The 25,578-nt window shown below is 43.0% G+C and overlaps 1 protein-coding gene across 1 annotated transcript; it reads left to right on the top strand.

Annotated features, from left to right (window-relative positions):
* Positions 1 to 1,029: 1,029 nt before the first annotated feature.
* Positions 1,030 to 24,589, top strand: prkg1l (protein kinase cGMP-dependent 1, like; the record flags this gene model as incomplete). Its single annotated transcript, XM_080852584.1, is given in 21 exon segments — positions 1,030 to 1,053; positions 1,055 to 1,118; positions 1,121 to 1,216; positions 1,431 to 1,554; positions 1,858 to 2,024; positions 4,524 to 4,637; positions 6,328 to 6,390; positions 9,926 to 10,031; positions 10,214 to 10,277; positions 10,631 to 10,708; positions 11,380 to 11,474; positions 12,525 to 12,599; positions 12,812 to 12,908; positions 13,292 to 13,431; positions 13,606 to 13,695; positions 14,317 to 14,458; positions 14,988 to 15,151; positions 16,387 to 16,509; positions 16,799 to 16,861; positions 16,955 to 17,021; positions 24,479 to 24,589. Coding segments are annotated over 21 exon segments (2,064 nt in total). The 5' UTR covers positions 1,030 to 1,032.
* Between the last annotated feature and the right edge of the window lie 989 nt (positions 24,590 to 25,578).

The raw sequence follows: 25,578 nt of genomic DNA, 5'->3' as shown, positions 1-25,578 counted from the left end.
TATTAGGATATTAAGTTGATGTAGATGCTTTGGGCTAAATTAGTTGCGACCGTTGATATTTACATCACATCAGTAAAATTGAGTCGAAGGCTATTTTGCGGGATTCAACCCTTGTCACATGGATTCACACAAATAGCAATTTTTTTTTTCCAGAAAATATCTGTTTGTGTAAATCAGCCCCTGGTTGATGGTCGGATACTTTGGTAAGCAAATAACGCTGGTTGAAATGCTTTAAGAAATGAATTGTGACCCCCCCCCCCCCCCCTCCACACACACACACACACACCTTCTCTGTCTGTATATTTGTGTAAGTGTGTACGACAGAGAGGGAGGGATGTAGCGGGCGTGTGCTTGAGAGGGCACGAGAGCGGCAGGCTCCGCTTTAATAAGATAGGGATAAAGGGATCCTGTTCGGGCAGTTCCGCGGATGTGCCTCGCGCCTCAACATTCAGAAAACATCGCAGCAAACGGATGTAGGCTACTGTCTGTCTCGCCAACTGTAGTGAAAATGTAACAGAGACGTCTACTCGTTCGTGTTCTAGGAACTGCATCAATCTCTGTCGACACTTTGTAGCCTAATTCTTCGGGGAAACAGGTGTTACAGGTCTGCACAGGTAAGACAGTTAAATTCAAGTTTTATTTTAAGGAAATGTTAGTCAAAGAAAAAACTAGGGTAAGGTGGAAGCATTGCCTTTTCCATTTGCCTTACCTAGACAAAAACTGCCTTTTTAATCCTGCACAAATGGCATGGTGTGAGTAGGCTTTTATATTTCTGGACATTTGTGACTGTTCCATAGACCTAGGAATTTCATTTAGATAATGTCTCATATTTTTTTTTAAACAAAAACAATATATATATATATATATATATATATCAGTCTACGATACCCCCCCCCCCCCCCCCCCCCCCATCTCTCTGTGTCTCACTCACAACACACACTTACACAGAGAAAAAATATGATTAAATAAAAGAGACCTAGAACACCTCTCTCTCTTTCACTCAGTCTGTCCTCTATCCTCTGTGCTGAAGCGATGGGTACCCTGAGAGACCTCCCAGTTTGCCCTGCAGCTGAAGATAGAGGAGCTTCGTCAGAGGGATGCTCTGATCGATGAGCTGGAGCTGAGCTGGATGCTAAGGACGACCTCATTCGGCGCCTGCAGGGGGAGCTGGACCGCATGCGGGTTACTCTCGGCACCCCTGGGTCCTCCGCTGCAGGTATCCTACGCTGCACTCTACTTGGCTGCTCTGCTTCAGCAACCACAAGCACTGCAGGATAAGAGTTCTGCTCTCTGGTGTAACATTAATGGAGGAAAGTGAGAAAAGTGACTGCTGTAGTAGTATCTATTTTGGTTAGCCATATGTTTACCTTGCAGATTTGAACCAGTTCCTAAGCACAGACGGCAGAAATGTGATGTGCTTTCCTCTGTAGGATGCTTGGCTATGCGTAATTCTTCCCAGAGGATCAAGAGGAGGGCGGTGATGGCAGAGCGCATGAACTGGGATGACAAGCAACTTCCTCAGCCCACTGTGACAAGCCACAGCAAAAGCCTGAAGTAAGAGAACTCCTTTCAAAACACTGCAGTCTCAGTGCCCCACATGTTTTTTTCAAATGGAATAGTATACCAGCAGCCTCAGGGTCTTGCCAGCGTGTTTGAGTGACAAGTGCAGCAATCTTGGGAAAAAATCTCTACTGCTGTCCTGACACAAAAGGCAGTAATAGATTCTACTCCTTGGTGTGATTTGGTAATGCTGTAGCACCAGGCAGCTCGGGGCACTATATCCTCTGAAATGATGCAGAGGTGAGATATTGATGGATATACTGCATGTACAGGCCTGCTCTCTCTCTCTTCCTCCAGGTCACAGGAGCTGATAAAGGGGGCTCTGTTGGAGAATGGCCTCACCAAACACCTGGAGAGGGGGCAGATCCTGGCCATAGTGGACTGCATGTATCCTACTACGGTCAGCCAGGGCTCATGTGTCTTTCGGGAGGGCGACAGTGCTTCCCTTGCGTATGTCATAGAAGGTGAGACATTTTTCCATTTTCATCTCAGTAAGAACTATTGTCACCTTTCAATTGGAAATATTCTGCACTTCTTGGTATGGCATACAAATTGGCCTATAAAAAAACATTAATTATCTTATAATAAAGCCTTCATCACTTCAACCTTCAGATTGCATTTGAAATCATGATTTCAAATGCATTTCCCCCTATGTGTATGTGATTTATGTATGTATGTCTGTGAGGTAGTGTATAAGCCCTATGTGTATGTGATTTATGTATGTCGGTGAGGTAGTGTATAAGCCCTATGTGTATGTGTTTTATGTATGTATGTCTGTGAGTAAGTGAATAAGCTACTATGCATGACCTACATTTCCCTCGGGATTAATAAAGTATCCATCTATCTATTTATCTGATGCCAGATAGACATCTACAAGGTGTTGTGTGCCACTATTATGTTTTTTTAATTTTCTTCACCAGTGTGTGTATGTTAAGATACTCACCAAACCATCGTCTTCCATTTTCTCATGTTTTGCCTTGCGTCTTCAACTCCATTGCAACACAATACTCCCAAACACCCCCGTGCAGAGTCATAGCCCTAGGCTCATAATAAATAATTGATAATGAGATTGGAATCAGTAAATTAGGGGGTTGCGAGGCTGTGCTGGTCAGAGCACATCAATCTGTCTCCACAGCTCTCTGTTTTGCATGGGAGGTTCTAGAAGCACACCTGTACGGTGAGCAGCTTCACTGGCAGAGGGTAGAGTTTGCACTCATCTGTGTCTCACACAAGAGAGGCTCAGGGACCACAGCAGCAATGAGAGACAGAAACAGAGAGAGAGGGAGACAGAGAGAGACACACACATAGAGAGAGGGGGGGGGGGGGGGGGGGGGGGGAGGGAGAGTGAGAGAAATGTGCGAACAAACCGTTTCTTGGAAGAGTGCGAGCCAACCAGATGGGTGCTGCTCTAAACCTGTGATGTGGCTAAGAGGAAGGTTGAATTTATAAATGTTTAATGTTTTAAAATGGATTTTCCCCCTTAAACGTAGCTTGTGTGGATAAAAAAAAGCACGATCAAAGGAAAGAGAGAGGGATAGACACAGGGAAGCAGACATAGGATGAGAGGGACAGAGATAAATGGAAAGTGGTAAACAAATACATAAGATGAAAGAATGGAGACTGGGGGGAGGGCACAGGAAGGGTGAATGAAAGATGACAGACCGAGAAAATGGAGACAGAAAAAGCAAGAAAGGAAGAAGGAAAGAAAGGAAGAAAAAACACAGAGCTGGAAGGCCAGCTCGCCACCACTTATCGTAACTCCTCATCACAGGCTGTCTGCAGGCGGCCCCAGCGTGCCGCTATGATGTGACAGGCGGCCAGGTGACGCTTGTCCTGCTTTGTTCATTACCTCCGGACGGCACAGCGGGCGTCGCTTTCTCTTGCTCAGACGGTTAAGATTAAAGCGTCCCGGCCTGTCAGTCAACACACCATCGTAATCTGTGTCTGTGCCACTCATCTGCATGTGTGACAGATTCATCGTCACACTGGCGAGGCATACCTGCTGTTGCCACTCTTATAGGACACTTGGTTGGAGTCGAAATGTGTGGTCTGTCACAGAAATGCGTTCTCTAGAATATCTTGGCTGTATTGCAGAGCTAGTAGGTGTTATCACATGTTTATCCAGATTATGTCGTAATAGTACACACTTATGGGAATGGAGATCGTTTGAAAATGAATATTATGCATCTCTTAGTGTGATAGCTGAAGTGTATTTGTGTGCTGAGGCAGACAGTGTACTTTAAATGTTCGTTCTCTCCATTTTTATCCACTATATATAAAGCATATTTCATTAACTGTATATACATTATTTGATGTTCATGGAATGGTGTATGTATCATGTAGATATGCCACATCTGTCCTCCCAATATGTTTTATCCTCTGATAAAACATATTCTCTCTTCTCCTTTATCTCTACCCTACCCTTCTGCTGTTAAAAGGGAATTTTCCCTTGCCCCTGTCATCTTAGTTCTTGCTCTAGGGGTGTTCAGGCTCTGGGCTCTGTAAAGCGCTTAGAGACTATTTCAATTGCTATTGCCACTATATAAATAACATTTAATTGAATTGAATTGAATTGAACTTGATGGGTTCACATGTGATGATGTTGATACGTCTTGTTGATACATCTAGATGTGTGTGTGTGTGTGTGTGTGTGCAGGTTTTCTGTAAAGGAGGTCATTCAACAGCTGGATGGGCTGGCTAGTGAGTGTGGGTAGCTTGCCTCATTTAATTAATGTTCATGCTGGAAGTGTACAGGTGTTCATGCAGGCAAATATACACCACAAAAAACACAACTAGACTGACAGAGACCTTTTCTCCCTTCTCTTTCCCTGTCCTTTTCCACCCCTCTCTAACACGCACAAAGAGTTCAATCTGTCTTCCTCTCTCTCTTTTTTTCCTTTCACAGCCTATGTGTGTTAAGAGTCCCATTCACTGCAGATGTGTATGTGTGTTTGTGTTCACAGAGGGGAAGATGGAGGTGATCAAAGCTGGTCACAAACTGCAGACATTAGAGGCGGGCACATTGTTTGGGGAAATAGCCCTCCTTCACAACCACACACGCTCCACCACTCTCACAGGTACAGTGTGAACCTTCACAAATACAAAGCATGCCTCCATGACATGTGGGCGTGAGACATTCTGTGTTCCCATCGAGGATGATTTTATAGCATCGTTAATCACTTAACACCACGCCTTTGCAGCATCGCCTACTCCCAGCTGTCAAACTGCATTAATTGAGAGTGATATACATTACTACAATTTAGCATTACTGATGAGCTGATGCCTAAAACAATGTAAGCTTTGTGATATATGGTGTGATCTGGTCGAGGCATTATTTCTCACTATTAAGCACTACACCCATCTGGTTTCACTATTAGCACTTTCAAGCTTTGTGGGTAGAACAGGCATATAAAAGTCCTGTGTTTTGATCTTTTACCTGCAGTCGCCCCAAAGGAATGTATTTCATGAGTTCTGTAGGGCTCTGTTGCAACATACATTGAATCACACCTTGTACTTTTGATCTTTCATCTGCATCATCTGTTTCAGCATACCATTCAAACAGTGCAGTTGCTCTGAAATAATGCATTCCACTAACAATTAAAGTGCCTTGAGTCGAAAATGTCAAAGGCATCCTGACACTCTGATGATTCATAAAAATGAACGTCTGCACTCTAAAAAGAGTCAGAGCAGAGCTCAGGAAAGTGCAGGGCTTTTCAGAGAGGAGGCAGCAGTCAGCATGGTAATCTAGGCACTGGGCAGTGCATTATTCACGGCTGATGTAAGATTGAGAAGATGTGTCGAATTCCAAATCAAAGTGGTTCTCACATCCCCCATAACCTCTCAGTCTCAAGCACGTCTCACTGCGGTGGGGGATAGAATACCAAAAGCCAAAGCATGAGCCGTGTTTGTTGCCGTTTCACTGTCACCGATACGCCTCTCCTCCATAGAAATGAGACATTTTAGGATGCATGTGGAGGTTCGGGTTACTTTGGCTACAATGAAGTGAACTCACATCACATGCAGAAGCAGGAATCATTTAATAGCAGCGAATGATAACTCCCGTATTACACTGTGTGAGTGCCATAAAGGAGATGGATCAACACCTCCATATTGTGAAGGGGTTTTATTGGAACTGCATCAGTTTGTAGAGCAGCCTTCTGTTTTCTGTGCGGTTTTCTGTACCCATGGCCGTGTTTTAGAGTCTGTCTTACGCTGATCTGCTTCCATTCTTGGGGAAAATAGGTTTTGGGTGTGGACCAAGCTGAACCCAAATTGGAAACCACTTTCTGAACCGCAGTGCGCTGCCCTTCTCTTCTCTCCCCTGTTTTGTTTTCTCTGCCTGTTCATTCCCTTTTTCCACTCTCTCTATCCACGTTTCTCGATCTTTCTACCTCTTTTTTTTGTTTAAAGGATGTCTTGTTTGATTGTGCTGTGCCTTTATCTCCCAGTCCATTCTCCCTTTCCAATTCTTGCCTTCTCTTTTATTTTCCCCCCAGACACTGACAGTGCTCTATTTATCTTCCCTGCCATTGCCTTTTCTTATTTCCTGCCCTCCTCCTGTCCCCCTGGGTCTGTCCCCTCCTCGACTGAACAGTTGTTGTTTTTTTTCTCTCTCTCTTTTTCTTGTTGGTGATGACCTAAAATCCGCCCAGCCCCCCACCCCCCCACCCCCCCCACCCTCGGCTCTGCTAAACCCCTTAAAGAACTCATTCGGCAGATCTCTCCCTCTATTGTGACAGATCTCTCCCTCTATTGTGACACATGCAGACAGGGACAAAAGCACAGGGGAGGAAAGAGGTCCGAGGTCCGTGGAGACATTATGGAGTGCAGGTAGCGAGGCCAAATTAGCTTTTCTTTACCCAGGTGCACTGTTCCTGTTGCTGGGCATTTGGCCAACATCACCTGGCTCCTGCAGTAGTGTGTTTCAGTCGTGAGGACGTTGTGGACATTTGAGTAGGACTTGAGCAGGGGGATACTTTAGCATGATGGTGATGATGAAAGATCAGGACAAAGAAGGGCATTTTTCTGTATCTGGTTGTATGCAAAATGCTCTGTAGGCTCTGTTTTTTGTACACACACACACACACACACACACACACACACACACACACCCGCACACCCACACATAGACTTACTCACTCATATTATCACATTCAGATTCTAATGTTGTTCTAATATGAATTGATTTTAATTCTACATGCTTTACCTGGTCATGTACATTTAAACCATTCCCTGTATTCCTGACATATACGTATATTCCTTATTAATGGAGAAAGTGCTGTAAGCCAAACCAGTAGATGCCACATGGCAAGAGCCCACATTTCTTAGAGTCTCGTATAAGCTGAGTCTCATTTATTTCCAGAGACACGGTTCTGTTAATAATGAATTCTAGTTCTACAGCCTGTTAAGCTTTGAACATATTCATTATACAATGGGAGAATTTCTACCCACAGGGGATGTACTTGTTGAGTAATGAATGCCCTGACTATGATTAACTACCTGACGTTATTTTATTATATTATATAATATCTGAATCAATACTCCTTCCTCATTCCTATATACAATCACACGGGTTAATATGTACATGAGTATGGTAGCTTGGCAACAAGACATGTCGTGATAACCTCACATAACATGTGCCTTCTTTCATCACTTGGCCTATTCATATGAATAAGGAGATTTATGGAGATGCTCCAGTAGTTTTCCGAGTTGCTGTTATTTTAATGTAAGGAGAGGATGGACCATAGAGGCCCACAGTGAGGGGGGGGGGGGGATTCTAGATGGTTAGCGGAGGCCGAGCTGCAGTGTTCCCAAAAAATGTCCTGCAGAACCAATTAGTATGGATCATTATTAATTTACAACCCTTCTCTGCTGGAGGTTTTTCTTTTTCTCATACTCATTACGGAGAGACAGGAAAAGATAGAGCACTTGAAACATCAGAGAATAAGAATAGAGGGAGGGACAGACAGGAAGAGGTGTGTGTGTGTGTATGTGTGTGTGTGTGTGTGTGTGTGTGTGTGTGTGTGTGTGTGTGTGTGTGTGTGTGTGTGTGTGTGTGTGTGTGTGTGCACGTGGGTGTGTATGTGTGTGTGTGTGTGTGTGTGTGTGTGTGTGTGAGAGAGAGAGACAGCAGGAGGAGGAAGACAGACAGACAGTGTGTGTGAGTGTGAGAGAGAGACAGGAAGAGGAGGACAGACTGTGTGTGTGTGAGTGAGAGAGACAGAGAGAGAGAGAGACAGAAAGAAAGAGGACAGACTGTGTGTGTGTGTGTGTGTGTGTGTTTGAGTGCGTGAGAGAGCGAGTCAGAGAGAGAGAGAGCGTAAGAGAGAGAGAGGGACGGAGAGGTAAAGACAGTTATAGTGGTCAGGGGTGCAACTGCCCAATGTCAGGGGGGTATGCAGCAACAATTTCTTTTCTATGGTGCATACAGTATATACTGTACACACACACACAAATATATACATACATATATTAACAATGTTAAAAAATAATAAACAGTTGCAAACGTTAACATTAAAATGATAACCATTGCAAAAAAAATGCCTTAAAACGCAAAAGTAAGCCTACAAATAAAGATCTTTTAAGGTGCTGATGTGTAACAATGCTGCTACCAAAATATTCTAGAGTGCTCTTTAGTTGCTACTAAATAATAACACGCCGTGCCTTTTCCCTTGCCCATTTATCTTGTATTGCACCATGCCAACAGATAGCCTGTATGTTTGACAGCACAGCTAACATGAACAGCTAATGGTAACCATGGTAACCAGAGTTACGTTTCCAGCTTCTTGGTAGTTATTGTGAATGCTACCAGAGCCCCCTTCTGCCACCTTATATTTACCAGTTGTTATTTTGCCTTAATAAAATTGAGATGTGTCATACATGGGATTGGTACAGTAGGGTTTAACCAAAATCTAAATGTAGCTATCATCAGCCTAATTGATGAGGCTTAAACTAGCCATAAACCCCCATTTGGCTGCTACATTTCTATGTTAGCAAACGCTAGCTAGCCTGCTAGCTAGTCTGTTAACATTATTTGCAAGCCTCCAAGCACAAACGTAAAGTCACCTTAAAACCTACCTGTTGCCTTTCACCATCCACTTATTTAATTGCTGTTGCATCCCCTGACATGTCTTCTCTTTTTCCCTCTTTCTTTTTCTGTTTTCAGCTCCTGACAGCTTTTTTGCTTTATCCATCTTCCATCCAACCAACTCACTACTCGTAGCCTAGTTCTAACTGCTTGTGTGTTGAGCCATCACAGCACTCACTCTCCCTCTTCTATGTCAAAATTCTATTATGGAATCTTAATAGATGAGGCGCCTACTCTAGTCTGTTTAGTCCTCTAACATGTTATATAACATTAAGGAAATGCAGAAATGATTTAGAAACGCACAACAGCAGCTACATTAGGAAAATCCCCAAACATTTTTTTTATTTTTTTTACCATCGCTTTGGCGATCCCGTGCGGCGCCCCTATGCGCCGCATACAGCGCATACCCACTTTTTGCGCCACTGATAGTGGTGATGATGCAGCATACAGTATATTGGTTATCTGCAGGTTTATCTATAGTTACACTAATTCACTTATTCATACATTAGTTCTATGCAGATTTATCTATAGTTACACTAATTCACTAATTCATATATTGGTTACCTGCAGGTTTATCTATAGTTACACTAATTCACTTATTCATATATTAGTTCTATGCAGATATATATTAAGTTACACTAATTCACTAATTCCCTTCAGTAGGAAATAGCCTGCCAGTACTGCTTCTTTCCGCAGCTGATGTCAGAGATAAATCTAGCTGTCTGCAGTTGTGTGTTTGTATTTGTTTATCTGCTAGCACCTTCATGACAGGAGATCAATACTGTTTTATCTGGGGGGGAACACTTTCAGGTTTCTCCCTGTTTACCTCTCTAGGCCATCTGTCTGGAAGCAGCACAGTAGTTATTTGTGGATCTGGAGACCTATCAGAGGGGTTTTAGAAATGCTTTTAAATTCTAAATCCTCTGGCTCTCGCAACCGGCCTCTCTTGGACACGCTTAGCTTGTTCTCAAAGCTGTCCTTCTAACTTTAGTTTAAGTGAAATATTTAATCTCCTGGTGAGGCATCATCAATAGACATATTTTAAGTCTTTCTGGACTCTACTGTGATATACATACACATGCACACAGAGTCAAACAGATATATCCACTGCACTGTGGGCATTACCCATAGAAATCTAAATGCTGAATGATTGTTTTTGAGTTTGAAGCTACCTATGCCCCCTGTGTGATCCTCTCTCTCTCTCTTTTTCTCTCTGAGTGATTCTTTCATTCTCTCTTTCTTTCTTTCTTTTCTCCCTCTGTCTGTGTCTCATTGCAGCCGTAATGAACTGCAAGCTATGGGTCATAGATCGTCAGGCGTTCCAGTCCATTATGCTGACGAGTGGCCTTCTAAGAATCTCTCAGTCGCTGGATCTCCTGCGCAGGTCATCACCACTGGTTACAATGCTGACACGGAGCCAAACTAATTTGTTCCACAGCAACAGCCCAGCCAGTTATTGTCATAGCCCTTACAGGCGCATACATGGCGTGCTAGTCAATGTGGATGCTGCTAATCAGTCTCTATGGCATGATGAGTCTCATTTGCATCTGTGTGATTTGTTTGCAGCGAGTCTTTCTTCAGGTCATTACCAGAGGATGCTCTGGTGAAGGTGTCTGACGCCCTGGAGGAGGTATGTCATCTTTATTGTAATACAACCTCTCTGATATGCAACCTTGCTGGACTCAGACACAATTAAAGCATCAGTACTCAAACTGTCTCATAGTCTTTGAGGAGCTCCGTCTCTCCAAAAAGAACTGTATACGCTGCAGCCCATTCCAGTGCTCTCATAGGCCGCGTTAAACAGGCACACAGCATCTGGGCCAGCTACCTTTTAAACACCTCGGGCTAGCTGTCCCATCCTCACGCTTGCTGTAGCAATCTCCTCTTTTCACACAGGTTTTTTTCAGCATGTTCTCCGCTGCCCTTTCCTAAATCACCCCGTTTCTGCTTGTCTACCAACCCCACCCCACACTTGCCCCTCAGTGTCGTTACAGTGACGGTGATTACATCATCCGCCATGGCTGCCCGGGAGACTCTTTCTTCATCGTGAGCCAAGGCCAGGTGAGGCCAGCACAAGCCAGCGTAGCCCATCCATAAGAGGGCCGTGAACTGCATTACAACAAGACTGTGCTAGTGGTCTTGAAAGAGGGCGCCATGTATTATTGAGCAAAAAAAAATATCTCTTTTTTCAACACCGGAGAGAAAAGGAAAGTCAACCAGACAGGAACACTGTGGTTTTTTATTTTGTTTTACACTGCTGGAAAAAAAAATCTTCATTCAGGGTTGTGTGAAAAACAACTGCACAACACAGTGGATTTTGGAATTCAGTGAAGCTTTGCTTTCAAAAGGAAACAACAAAATAGATCAGACAAACAGTTGCTATAACAGTAAAACATTGTCTGAACCAAAATCTAAGCCTTATTTTTCTTTAATGTCAGTAAAGAATCAGTAGGAATAAGGAAAAAAAGACAGATCAACCCATCATTGTTAGTCACCCAGTATTAATGAATGCACTTAGAGAGTGCAGACAAGCATATTTAATAGGAGTGAGGAGCTGGAGCTTTGGTTGTGACAGGATATAGAGATTTCTGGCACTCAGTTTTGGCATTCAAATGTGACATTTCAGCACACTGCTGTCGGGTAGTGAATATAATATATATAAATTAAGCGGAATGATCCTGCCCCTGCAGATTACTGAAATTACTGAGATTTTGCCCTTATTCTCCCTACAGGTGAAGGTGACCGAGAGGAAGTCTGTCAGCGATGAACCGATATGCCTGTCCACGCTAAGCAGAGGAGACTGGTTTGGAGAGAGAGCCCAGCGAGGGTGAGTCATTAAAGCACTATCACTGAGGAGGAAAACATTTGTCTTAAGTGTGTTGACAAGTCCTTGAACGCACCTCAAGCCCTTTGGGATTAAGCTTTAAGTGTCTGACCATGACCTCTTTTTTTGATTGTACCAAGAGCATCGCCTTTTGTGGCATTGATATATTCAGCACATATTTGGTTTAACTTAGTGTGGGGTCTAGTCCCAACCTAGGTCCATATATACTATAGCTCGGAGATTCCAGAGACAATCGATCAGGTTCAGTGCCATGGTGTATGTCTGCACACTGTATGCATACAAGCCTTATGGATCTATACAAACTGCTGATCCCCTCTTTCTTCTAGATGTCACAGAAAGTCCACTTCGTCACAGAATACTTGTTTTTTTTTGTGATAGATAGTTTATGGGGAATAGCAAGACAGACACAACATGTGTTATGCTATCAATCTCATTTAGGCTGAGAAGTTGCATCAGCTGATCCTCTATATTTCAGTCCTTTAAGCCTCATCGCCTGCTTATGGAAAATATGCATGGGGACAGTACTTGATTCTGACACTGCCTTTTTCTTTTCATACAAGTTTAATGAGTGTAATGGTTTATTTACATTATTTATAAATCTTAAGATAAAGACTTGTTGTGAAAGGAAGAGAGCAGTTGTCCCTGCCAGCCCCAAATCCAGGTCTATGGGTAACAAACAGCACTCCCCATCACTTGCTGTAGCTTTTAATGGCCGACATATCTCTCTCCAGTTTCTAGTGATTAATAATGAACATTTCGCATTGTAACAAACAAAGGCTTGCATACACAGATGTTGGTGGATGCATTTTCAAAGGTACTGCTATGTGATTATACCTGAACTATGTTTTCTATTTTCAGGGAGGAATCAAGGATTGTAAGCGTCATGGCAGCTGGGGATGTGACATGCTTAGTGATAGAGAGAGAGTATGTATTGCTATGTGGCCAAGCTGTGTCGTTGGTTAAAAAAGTAAGAAAGCAACAAAAGCGTGTTTTAACATATGATGATGTGTGATACTTTTAATCGTCCTTCAGGTCTTTCAGGAAACTAATGGATAGTTTGGAAGATGACAACAAAAATGGACGTCCCAACAAAGAGAACAAAGCAAAGTATGCATGTCTCGTATCGCCATGACTGCAAGTGTCACTGTTTGTTTTGTTTTGTTTTTCTTCGCCCTATGTAAAGCGTCTTTGAGTACCTGGAAAAGCGCTATATAAAATTTTAGTATTATTATTATTAATAATAATAAATAAGGATAAGATTCTAGTTTTAGGTCCAATTCATAAGAAGAGTGAATCTTATCCTGATCTTTTGAGTACAGGTCAGAGGAGGATGTGCCTTTCTCGTCTGATGTCTCCCTCAGTGACTTCCAGGTGATCTGCCGTCTTGGGGAGGGCCAGTTCAGCACTGTGGAGCTGGTGAGTTGAGACCAAAGGGGACAGGATCCAGCTGGAGCTCTTGGTTTTTCTTTAGGTTTCCTAAGTTAGAAAAAATGCAAATGATGAGCAAAACTCTGCCTAGAGTTCACAAATTTGTTTCCAGCCCACAGAAAATTGCAGTGATAACAAAAGTAATGGTGCTGTACATACAATCCATTGAGTATTAGGACTGTATAAGTAAAATGTAATTTAATATTCATAATTCTGAGGAGGTTTTGAAAAGAAAGTTCGAGATTATTATGTGTTTTACCTTGGAATTAAAATACTGGGAGCCTTTGAAGCTAAGTGTGCGGCTTCTGAAGCAGTTTATTTCCCTGGGTAGATGGCTTCTGATGTGTCATCTATTCACTTGCCTGCGTTAGGTGCATTTCAAAGGTGACTTACGTTGCCCATACACTTTGAAGATCATCCAGAAACATGCAGTGCTGAGCTCTGGCCAGCAGGGGCGCCTTCAGACTGAGAGACGCATCATGATGGAAGTCAACTGCCCTTTCATAGTCAGGTACTAAGCCCAAGCACATCCAAAATTCCACACAAACAATGCACCATTTCAGGACACTGAAATTCTCCTACCAGTGCCGTCTTCCATTTAGGTCTTTCTGCATTATGATTTTTAAGATGTCAGTTCATGTTCTATGCACCTTTGTGTAAAATCCATGAATTGCTTGGTTATCAGGTTGTACCAGACCTTTAGAGATGCAGACTGTCTGTACATGCTACTGGAGACTTGTTTGGGTGGTGATCTCTGGACCTTACTGAGAGAAAGGTACTCACGTTTATTGTATTATTGTTATTATTATTATCAAGCATGTATTAATAATATTGAGAAAAAATAGTCTAAGTCGCTATTCCTATATGAATTATGTCATTGCATATTTGGTTGACTATATGTTGAGGCTTACTCAGTATAGTTACATGTATATTGCCAGAAGAGATATTGCATGAAAGATTATAATTTAAACAACAATTAGGGTGATTGGTTTAAAAAAGGTTGTCAACTCATGGTTGAAAATTAATTTTAAGCAGAAAAACAATATTAATGAAATACAAATAGTTGGTTTATTTAGAATTTGGTCTTTTTATTTTTGTACATTGTTCATCTGTTAAATAAAACCCTGGCTGTGATGACTTATAGCCAGATCTTATCTGTATTAAGGTGGTGATAAGAATTAATTTGATCTGTTTTTGTTTATTTTTTTTTTGTCTGTGGTGGAAAGGCTGGCATGCAGAAAGTCAAATTCTTTCATTGCACTGCTGTTCCCAACTCAGATTCAAGTCCATCAGATTCTCATTAATTCTACCACCTGGTTTCACTGCAGTTACCAAATCCAGTTGGAATCCAGTAAACTCCTGGGAGAACTTTCATCTCTGGTTCTGGGTGTTTCAGGGGGACATTTGATGACGCCTCTGCACATTTCTACACTGCTTGTGTGGCAGAAGCTCTCTCTTACCTGCACAGCCGTGACATTATCCACAGAGACCTGAGACCCGAGAATGTACATCTGGACCAGTATGGCTACACGAAACTGGTACTGTATAAAGCTAAAGACGTAAAGGACAAACAACCAATGCATTATTGCCGAGTTAGAAAATAGGCGGGCTGAGATGGAAAATAAAACTTTCACAGTGCACGTAGCAGTGCAAATCAGAAATATTATATGACATGGGTAAAGCAAATATGCATTGAGTTTAAGCATTTGCAATCATGTCTGTGTTGCCTTTGATCAGTACCTCATTAAGGGTATTTTAAGAGATGTTAACGTTTCCCGCTAACTTCTGCTAGACTTCACCATGGTAGGAGATCGCCCACCCTCTTCCATATGCAGTGCACATGCAAAATAATTTGCATCTCTTAGAAGTGAAGTGAATTTTGTTATCGATACAGCCAGTTGTTGCTGTTTACAGAGCTTTAGAATGTCCATGTTGATTTTTCACAGAGCGTCTACTTTTGTGAGCTCTAACTATTGAGCCAAGCCAAGCCAAGTGATTCACGTTGCAAACATGACTCAAGCCCTCTTTCGCTCCCTCTCTCTCTCTCCCTCTCTCTCTCACTCTCAGGTGGGCTTTGGTTGTGCTAAAAGGATTGGGTCCCGGAAGAAGTCTTGGACATTCTGTGGCAGTGCTGGCTACGTGGCCCCAGAGATGATCCTACACAAGGGCCACACAGCCTCAGTGGACTACTGGGCCCTTGGTGTATTTGTATATGAGCTGCTCAATGGGAGGTAAGCATGATGAAATGTACAGTGTAACCTCGAGTCACTCTCAACAAAACAAAACACAGAGTCCTTCACGTTTTATTGGTGCGGTGACATTGAGGGGTTACTTGGTCAAGCACGTTAAACAAGTGAAGGCCAAGCAAGTTATGAATAATCTGTGTTTCAAATATGAAGACTGAACTTATACTGCATGCCCATTTCAGTCTGACACAAGTTCGGTGGTCCTTATCATTAGTCCTCAATAGCATTGCATTCACCACTCTGTGAAAAGTAGGGAAATTACTAGTTTGAAAGGAACTCTGCTCTGTTCCTCTTGAGTGATGTGTCAGTTAGGCAGTGATCCTTTAATTGAGGCTCAGTCACGGGGGGCTGTCAGGCCTTTGTGTGTTTCCTGTCTGCAGCTATTTACATCGATGCTTATTGATGGTTTTTGATCAATGGCTGTGTCAATTGTGATCTATGGCTTTGTCTGTCCCGTGAAACGCCCTAGTTTTTTTTCTCTCCCTGTGTTTTATCTGTCTATGTCCTGTCAGCTATCCATCAGTTCTTTTGGTTTAGGATTTTTAACATATTGTTTAAAAATGTAAATAGACAACAATGACCGGATGTGACACATGATACATTTCCTGATTTAATTGGAATCTTCATACTTTTTTAAAATTCTCAGTTGTATTTATAGTCAAAAGACTTTTTTATTCATATTATAAAGATAGAGGATATTTAACTCTATGTGAACATATTGTCATTTAAAGTTCACGTAAATTATGCTTAATGTACAACTAAATGAATGAATGAATTAATTCTGTATTTATTGTTTATATTATTTCTCATTGCTTTCAAAACAGACCTTTTTTTATATTTGTGCGATATATTAATTATTTAGCAAATAATTAAAGTGCAGTCTGTATGAAATCCATGGCTGTCACTGTTTGCAGTGAGATAATATTTCATAAGATTTCTCCCAAATGACTTATTGCCCTGAGGTTTAGCATGTACTGCATCCCAAGCAAGTCACAGGAAGGACTAAATGTAATTAATTGATTTTTTGTCTTAAGGAATTAATTGATTCCTCTGTTTTGACAGTATTCCACATGTCTACATTCATTCAGTGTGATCACAATTTCTAACTGCTTAATGCCTAGTCTGCCATTACCCATGTAATGTAATGGGTTAAAATCTTTTAGAACATCTACATGCATTTTAAATGTATTTCATGAAAGCATGAATGCATCTTTTCCCAGTCCTCCATTTGCAGCTTCAGACCCAATGGAGACGTACATGGCCATCCTTCAAGGCATAGATGCAGTGGAGTTCCCTAAGCCTATATGCAAAGCTGCTGCCAACCTTATCAAGAGGCTTTGCAGGTATGCCCCACTTTACCCTGGCAACTTCATGCTTCTCAAACACAGCTGTAGTGTTTCTGTCTCACTGTGTCATTCACACCAACACACACACACACACACACACACACAGACACACACACACACACACACACACACACACACACACACACACACACACACCATTCATGCCTGTCAGCCCAAAGCACCGACACACACACACTCGCAGCCCAGAATAGCACTGCTCCATTTCCCCTCCTGCGTCTGGCTCTTGATGTACCCTGACACTTGTCCCTCTCGCCCCCTTTTGTAGGAACAACCCCTCCGAGAGGCTGGGGAGCCAGAGGAACGGGGTCAAGGATATGAAGAGGCACAAGTATGGATCCGGTGGCCGGTGCAGAATTCACCAGTTGTGGTGTTCAGTCAATCCTCTTATTTCAGTGTTTGTTTCTGTTGTTTCGTTCACCAGGTGGTTCGATGGGTTCGACTGGGAAGCTGTCTGCAAACGCACCATTACTCCACCTATCCTGCCTTGTGTAAGACAGTGAACTTCATAACAACATTCATTTTCAGAATGATTAAAACTGACACATTCAACTTCCTGTTGTGAGGGGCTATAATGCAATAATTTCTTCTGTTTGATTTTAGGTTCATCATGCCCCAGAATACAGAGAGGCCAGGTCACCTCATGATGACAATGGAAACTCATCACACACTGAAATACCACACTGGGAAAAAGACTTTTGATATTAACACTGATTTGGTGTAGTTTCAAAAACAAGAAAAGGAGTGGACCATGACGTGCAAACTGAATGTGACTGCAGTAACTGGAATGTGTCTGTCCGTAGTGGTTTTTTGACACCTTTTGTAACATCTTCTGTTCGCTATTCTGTGCAAGGTCAAGGATTTTTAAGTCAGTCTTTTACAATGATATTAACATAGGTTCACAGTCCTCATTTTCTAAATGTTTAGAATCAGTTACATGTGAAATGGGTTGAAGCTTGCACAGTTAATTCAACTGTAACATAAAAATGTAATTAGGTGGATATAGGAACTTTAAAAGGTTTACGTGCTTTAAATACGTACATATTTTGTATAGTTGCATTATTGATGTGCCTGACAAGTGATGTGTGAAATAAAGCATCAAGAATTCTGTTTCCTCAAGAAAAAAGAAAATCCTTTATCTTCTTCATGGCTTGTAGAAGTATATAGGTATATAGAGGTACCAAGAAAAATACTCTGTCAGATAAGGAAATGGTCCTTAAGGTGATAACTGCTGAAATCATCGCTGACAGCAAAGGGTACAAAGTTGTAGGCTACCTTTAACAAGCTTAAGGTACAGGCAAATGATGGAGCAAACCATCGATCACCCAGGACCTGGGAGGAAGGCATGTATCCGGAGATATTTTAACTGAATACTTTTTATGACACGTCACGTCACAGATGTAGAGCATAATCGGTCTATATCTGAAATATGAGACATTGTTATTAATACTCAGAGGTATCCTCAGAGCCTGTCTCCATTTCAGTAGATATCGTTATTACCATGAGGTAACCTCAGTCAAGGCGTGTTTTTTCATATAACAGGAGTGGATATGCACAAACCATAGGTCACAAACTATACCAACTAGCGGAGCTTTATTGATTGGCAAGCATCCACGGCTAGAAAACAATGGTTGTAAATGTTAGGTAATCAGTTTGAAAAATGGGTTCAACAAACGTATTAACCACAGTTTCTGGTGTTTTTAAATGAAAAATGAATCAATAGTACCCCCTTCTCCACCTGCAAAGCAAACAAAGACTTCATACCTTCCCCACTACCTGGGCAGTTTCTCGCAATGTGCCCATCCTCTCCACATGTATAGCATATGATAACCCCCACAGGATTGCTTCTCCTGAAGCTTTTACCTCTGTGTTGCCAGTCAGAAGAACTTAAGGAATCTGGCCTTCTTTGTCTCCTGTTCGGTATGGAACGCCTACTTCATATTGCTGCATATCAAAGTGTGTCATTAGTCTGAGAGATGAGTCACAAGAATTTGTATGTCTTGGGATAATTTTTGTTGATCAAAGCAAATAGCCAACATCCTCAGTCATGATGTCAGGGTACCCACTGCATGTCTCAAAAGCTTCCAGTAACCTATCTGCAAAGGCTGCTGGATGTTCCCTTTTCCTCATTGTCACTTCTGCTAACTTTTCTGGATTGACAGATACATTCCCCAAGACCAGTAGTATTGCTTTTTTCCCTTACTGATTATTTCCCATCCTGTTCTTTACTTTATATGCCAAGGCTCTAGATAAGGTAAACGGAAGGCACATGCTCATCACAACAGAAACATTAAAATCTGTCAATCTGTAAATGTTAACGCAGGTCTCCAGACTGGTAAGGAACTCTGGTGGATCGTGTCTGCCAGGTTCAAATTTTCCCACACTTTTTACCACTGCTTCTAACTCTGAGGGGGTAAGACATTTTATGGTGTGTGACGTCACCTCATCTCAACTTGCTCCGTTACGCACAATGGTAGAGTGAATTGGGTCATTCCATTGGGTATTTAACCATGGCACTTGAATGTTGGCACTGACTATCCTGTGAGATCAGATATGCAGTTGGAGAACTGGCTATCCTTATGTATGCTGTTTTTTCTTCTGTAATTATATGCAGTCTCCGACTCCTCCAACTCACCTGACAACACTTCCACTGTTGATTTAAACATGTTGTTATCAGCCTTGAGAGTTCCCATTTATTTCTGCAACTGCAATTTCTCAACTTTCAAAAGCATGTAATTAATCTGAAGGTTTTTAATGTGTGCCGCCCCATCCTTAAGAAATGATAAGAGTGAATTATTCTATTCTTCCAGTAGGTCTCTCTTCTACTACCTTGTCTAATCTTTTCTTGATCACGAAGTCCTAGCAGGGCATTAACAACTTTCCCATTTTTGTGTTTTGGTATCTTATAATAATTCTCAAACCGGGACCCTGCCCTCTGTACCCACAAATTCCCCTATTTTTTTTTTTTTTTTAGAAATTGCAGGATGCAAACAGATGATAGGTTGTCAGCATGAAGCCAAGCTGATGGAGGCCTACAAATCCACAAGTGGGGGATGTCAACAAGCAACCAGAAAGTACCATACCAAAAAACAACTGTCCTTGTGTTGATGTTCAAAGTTGTCCTCAACCCCAACAAAAGATGTGCAATTTTACTCTGCACTTATATAAAAAGGACTGTGAGAAATGATGTTACTGAAAAAAAAAAGTTAATGAGAATATGTAGAAATGTGTACTTTGTACCTTTTTAGTTCCATTCCTCTTCCCTGATTTCTCAGTGTGTAACGCGAGACATTCTAAAGTGGTTCTATTCTTCCTGTCGATATACCAGAGACACAACTAAAGTCTTACTTAGTGTGGAGTGTCATCAATTATCGTTTGAAAAGTTTAACATACTCTTAAATGTTACAATCATCATTCACAGAAGGCCTGTATAGAGCAACACTGCCGGAATGGTTGCTTTTGGAGTCATGCCTCCTTCGAGAGGCGGGGGATAAGGGCGGCGTTAAGGGGGCACACTGTGGCATTACAAGCCGGGTGGGATTTTTTTCTGAAGTTTAGGAGGAGAGCAAAGTTTGGGAAGACGGGTGACCTAGATTTTACTCAGGTAAGACTACACTGTCTCATATGTTTTCTCACCGAAGATGTTAACAAAGGCAGATCAAAAGCTTTTCTCGTAGCGTAAGGCAGAAAAGTGAAGATTTATGGAAGTACTCCGTTGAATTAGCACTTTTAGTTTCCTTTCTGTGAGTTTCGCGGTGAGGGTTCTGTTGTTCCATTCATTCAGTCGCATGGCATTTCATGACAGCCAAGAAAATGGGGTTAGCCTACATCTCTAACTGTGCCTTTGCAACATCAATGTTGTTATCGAACGTATTTGGATGGGAACGGCAAAGTCGAAGTAGCCTATGTTCTTTACTATTTACCTCCACACTTACGTTATAATTGAATATAACGTGCATTTAAACAAGTTAAACAAATAGGATAGTATGCACAGCTGATTGGTCACCATCCATGGTGTGGTATGATTGGGGGAACTGACTTGGGTAGTTGTATCTCTATTTTTGTTGTTCAAGTGTCGTGTGAATTGTGTGTCTGTGTGAACAACAGTCGCTGTACTGCTGAACACTACTGTAGTCTCCGGTTTGTGTGAGGAGGCACTTGTTAAATCTCCATCTGCTGCTGTGCACTCACACGTTATTGTGGTAAGACTTGCTCTCTTTTTAGTTTGTTTTTGAGGGCGTCGCATTGCATGATCATGGGGTTTGAGTTTGCAGAGTGCATGTGCGAAAAACCAGGAGCACCGTTGTTCTATTTCGTTTCTACTGACCGCCAGAGGCGGTGCTTTAAGCACTGGATGTCATTCACGTTTACGTGTAGTTCGAGTATTTGTATCAACAAAATCACCTGTGACCTGGGTGACGTATGCCTTCGCCCCTGTACTAAAGGCATGCTCCCCCAGGTCACGACCCTTAATTCTTCTCGCGTCAGGTGAGTTGGTGAGTATGTTCACTCCACAGGTGAGTGTAATCATGCTAATCGTTGGTAGTCTTGCAACCTTCGGGTAGAGCTGCGAATTCTCGCTCTCTTAAGACTACGATTAGCATCAAAAATCAACATTTGCAGTGGGCTACAGTACAGGTGTGTCTCGCCTTAAAACTGGTAGTTAAACCCACTCGCGGATAATCCGGGGAAAACGGATAATCCGGAAAAAAGGTGAGTTGCCTCTATTTGTTTTACCGTGTGTAGTAGTCACGCTCTGGTAATGAGTAAAGAGGCATGGGAATCAGCAGCTTACAGGTGTTTCTCGCCTTACAACTGATGATTAAACCCACTTTTTGCACGAGTGAGTTCCTCGCATAATAGTTCCTACTATTGTCTGTCACGATGAGATACGGCAGTCAGTAAAGGTGTTCTCGCCTCACGACTGATAATTAAGACCACTTGTTAAGCGAGATGGAAACCCTCGGCCCCTTTCGGCTTCGTGTCACACTATCTGCAGGCTACAGGTGTTTCTCGCCTTATACCTGATAATTAAAACTACTTGTTAAGCGAGCTTGAGCCCTCGCATAGTTGGTTTGTACCGTTGTTGTTTTGAAGATGCAAGCGGCGTTAGCCTATTTGCCCCTGTCGGCTTCGTCTCACGCCATCAGAAGGTGTTTCTCGCCTTATAGCTGATAATTAAAACTACTTGTTAAGCGAGATGGAAATCCTCGCAAAGTCTGCTTCGTGTCACGCTATCAGAAGGTGTTTTCTCGCCTTATAGCTGATTGTGTCACGCTATCAGAAGGTGTTTCTCGCCTTATAGCTGATAATTAAAACTAGGCTACTTGTTAAGCGAGATGGACATCCTCGCATAGTCGGCTTCGTGTCACGCTATCAGAAGGTGTTTCTCGCCTTATAGCTGATTGTGTCACGCTATCAGAAGGTGTTTCTCGCCTTATAGCTGATAATTAAAACTACTTGTTAAGCGAGATGGAAATCCTCGCATAGTTGGTTTTGTACCGTTGTTATGATGAAGATGCAAGCGGCGTTCTCGCCATCAGCATTCAATTAAGTACACTGTGAAATAACCCTATACAATGCTGTGAAATCCCGGTATCGTTTTTTTTCACAGTAACTTACTGTGTCTACATTGATTTCACAGTAAAGTCTACATTACAACATGACATGGTGATTATTACAGGTAAATTCTGTAAAGTAACATTACGATGATTTATTGTGAAATATATCAGTAAAATATTGTAAAACTCTGGTAACATTTTACAGTGTAGGCTAAACGAACAGGATTTACTCCTGTCGCTACCTACTGTTTGGGTAACTGTTAAAGCTACGTTCTACGCCCCGAAATGTCAGTTCTATGTTTGCGGAACTGTTAACTATGGTGTTAAAAGCGTAGGCTACTGATGGATGACTGACGGGCAATGCCCGCAATTTCAGTTTTTTAATCCATCTATCTTGGTAGCTGGGAGCGAGTGTGTCCACTCTTAAACAGGACAGGGTTTTTACTCCTGTTGGCTTGTGTTAAACGCTATAGGCAGGCTGCGTTTACCTACGGACAAGTAACTGACGGGCTATGGCCGCAATTTCAGTTCTAAACCATCTATAGGCCTATTGGTAACTGTAATGGGCGTGTCCGCTCTTGAACAGGACAGGTTTTTTACTCCTGTCGGCTTTGTGGTAAATGCTATAAGCAGGCTACGTCTACCTACTGTTGATGACTGAAGCCCGCAATTTCAGCTCTAAAAGCAAGTTTAATTCGCGGGGTAAATATTGAGGCTTGGTCCATAATAAACTGCCTAGTTTGAGTGGGTGATTTTTCCGCCCCGCAAACTTCAGTTGTTCAGAATTTATTATTTGGTTCAGATGACTGTAGAGTGGGTCCGCTCTAAAGCAGTAGGCTACATGATTACGCCAGTCGGCTTTGTGTTAAACACTATAAGCAGGCTACGTTTACCTACTGATTAGGGACTGAATGTGCTATGTCCGCAATTTCAGTTCTAAAGCATCCAATTTTGGTAATGTTAACCGCTGGGTCCACTTTTAAATGGAAGCCTACCTTACGTAAGGTAAGAGGAATCATTGCCGCGATCAGGTGTAATGCGCTTGGTTAATATTGAGGCTTGGTCCATAATAAACTGCAAACCTCAGTTGTTCAGCATTTATTATTTGGTTCAGATGGCTGTAGAGGAGTGGGTTCACACTTAAACAGTAACCTATCTGAACAGGGCCTGGTGTTATTCGCTAAGGCTGCTGGTAAAATATCACTCATATATATATATATATATATATATATATATATATATATATATATATATAGATAAATAAATAAATACATCTAGGTATAGATATTGCAACATGTTCATTACATGCACTGTTGCCAGGCCCCTCTTGAGCCAGAGGACGAGCCAGAACCGCCTCCGGCGCTAGGTCTCCTAAGCAATGCAAACGCCAGAGGCCTGATTCCCGGGAAGCCTCTGGTCGGGGCAAATGCAGGAATAGGTATCCGCTTGCCCAGAAGGTAGACACTTCGACTTAGGAGTTCGCAGAAATAAGACTCTGCTTCTAAAGCTACAACAACCTGCTGCACAGCATGCTAGTGCTTTCACTACAGCGGCTTTACAGTCTCCTTCGGAGGTGCTCCCTCTAATACGGTCACCAGCTTTGAGATCCTCAAGGAGGATATTCTCTCCACTAGGGCTTCAGAGAGGCCCCTATTTCTCTCATCCCAGTTCCCTGGGTACGAGCGACACTACACTGAAGGGCTCCGAAAGAAGAAAAGACATCAGTTAGACCCACATTTAAGATGGCAATGACACGTCTAGGGTTGGATATTATACCCATACAGACCTCTCCTCAGAGCTGCTTTAAAAAATAAATAAATAAATAAATAAATAAAGATAAAAAAAGGCCTCCATCTTCGGCTTTTAATGTTCCGCCCTCGACCCCATATATCGAGGAGCGGCAGAGATGCTGGGCAGATCCCAGACGGTTCTCTCATCTCCCAGGAGACGAGAGCCCTAGCCAACATGCAAGATGCATCTGCCCAGGGCCTTGCTAGCATGCCCAATCTTGAACCAGCCGTTGCTGCCCGGGTGCTGACACCTGGTTAAGCACTCCGGCCTGATGCTCGCTGCCCCGGCCAAAGTGCCGTTTGACAGACGACTACATGGTGAAATCCTACTACGCAGCACCGCGTATTGCACGTCTTGGGTATTCAATGTCACACCTGGTACTAGCCCTGTCCCAGACATTGCAGACTTCTGGGGATGACTCCTCTGCTGAGTCAGAGTGACACCTCCCTGCAGGCGTTTGCCTACATGACCAGGGAGTTGGGTAGGCCGTGGCCTAGTTAACCCAGACCCAACGCCGGATATGGTTGGCCCAGTCTCAACTCTTGGAGCCGAGCAGGAAAGCCCGATTGTCTCTTCCTCCTGTCTTTCCTGGACAGATGTTTGTCCTGCTGCGCAGTAAGCTCTGGAGTGCAGCCTACAGGTTACACAGTCCAGACCACAGTTGCCAGTCTGAGCCGGGAGGCTCCTGGCAGACAGAGGCCCCCTAGGGTTCGGACCCCGACCACCGAGGTGCCATGGGGTCAAAATGACCATCGTCATAGACCCAAACAGGGCTCTGGCTCTACGTCAGGAGATCTGGGATCTCTTGAAGAAAGGCGCCATCAAGCCATTAGACAGGCTGGCACAAAACAGTGGATTCTACTCCGCTTATGTTATCATGCCAAAGAAGGGCGACGGCCTTCGGCCTATACTAGACTTGAGACGTTTAAACACGCATCTCAAGGTTAAGATTCCACATGCTGCGTACAGCGGATGTGTGGCAAGGTATCATGCAAGGAGATTGGTTTACAACCATCGACCTAAAGGATGCATACTTCCGCGTCCCTATCACACCTCGAAACAGACAGATTCTTCGTTTGCATTCGAGGGCAGAGCTGCCAGTTCTATGGGCTCCCTTTTCGGGATCTCGCTGGCACCACGTCTTCACCAGATGTGCGGCAGCGGCACTGTCCCTACTGCATCATCAGTCATTCAGGAAAGGAGGGCTCTGGCCCTCAAGATCTTTTCTGAGACTGCTGAGTATGCTCACAGCGGCCACGTAGGTGTTCCCTTGGCCTTCTGTCTTTGCACCCCCCTTTAAATTCGGCTGAACGATCTTGGCTTGCACCCCACTTATCACAGGCACAAGCTGGTCAGAGTCACTTCCAGTTGCCTTACAAAGCTATGGCTGTGTAGGGGAGAGACATAATCTCACCCAAGGGGTTCCCTTGGGGCCCATACCTTCTTACAGAGGAGCGGTGGCCACCGATGCCTCTATGGCAGGGGGGAGCTGTATGACAATGCAGGACTTTCAGAGGTCTCTGGAGTCCTTGGCAGTAGGAACACCACATATATGCTTGGAGCTGCAGGTTGTCCTGCTGACGCTCAAAGGTTTTCTTCCAGTAGTGGTAGAAAAGCTGTCCTGGTAAGAGCAGACAACACGTCGGTGGTCTACCAGGTAAACCACCAGGGGAGCACAAGGCCAGACAATCCTTGA

This window comes from Sprattus sprattus, assembly GCF_963457725.1.
Source record: "Sprattus sprattus genome assembly, chromosome: 15".
Taxonomy (NCBI): Eukaryota; Metazoa; Chordata; class Actinopteri; order Clupeiformes; family Clupeidae; genus Sprattus; species Sprattus sprattus.
The sequence above is the reverse complement of the archived record's forward strand: the minus strand, read 5'-3'. Positions and strand labels throughout refer to the sequence as shown.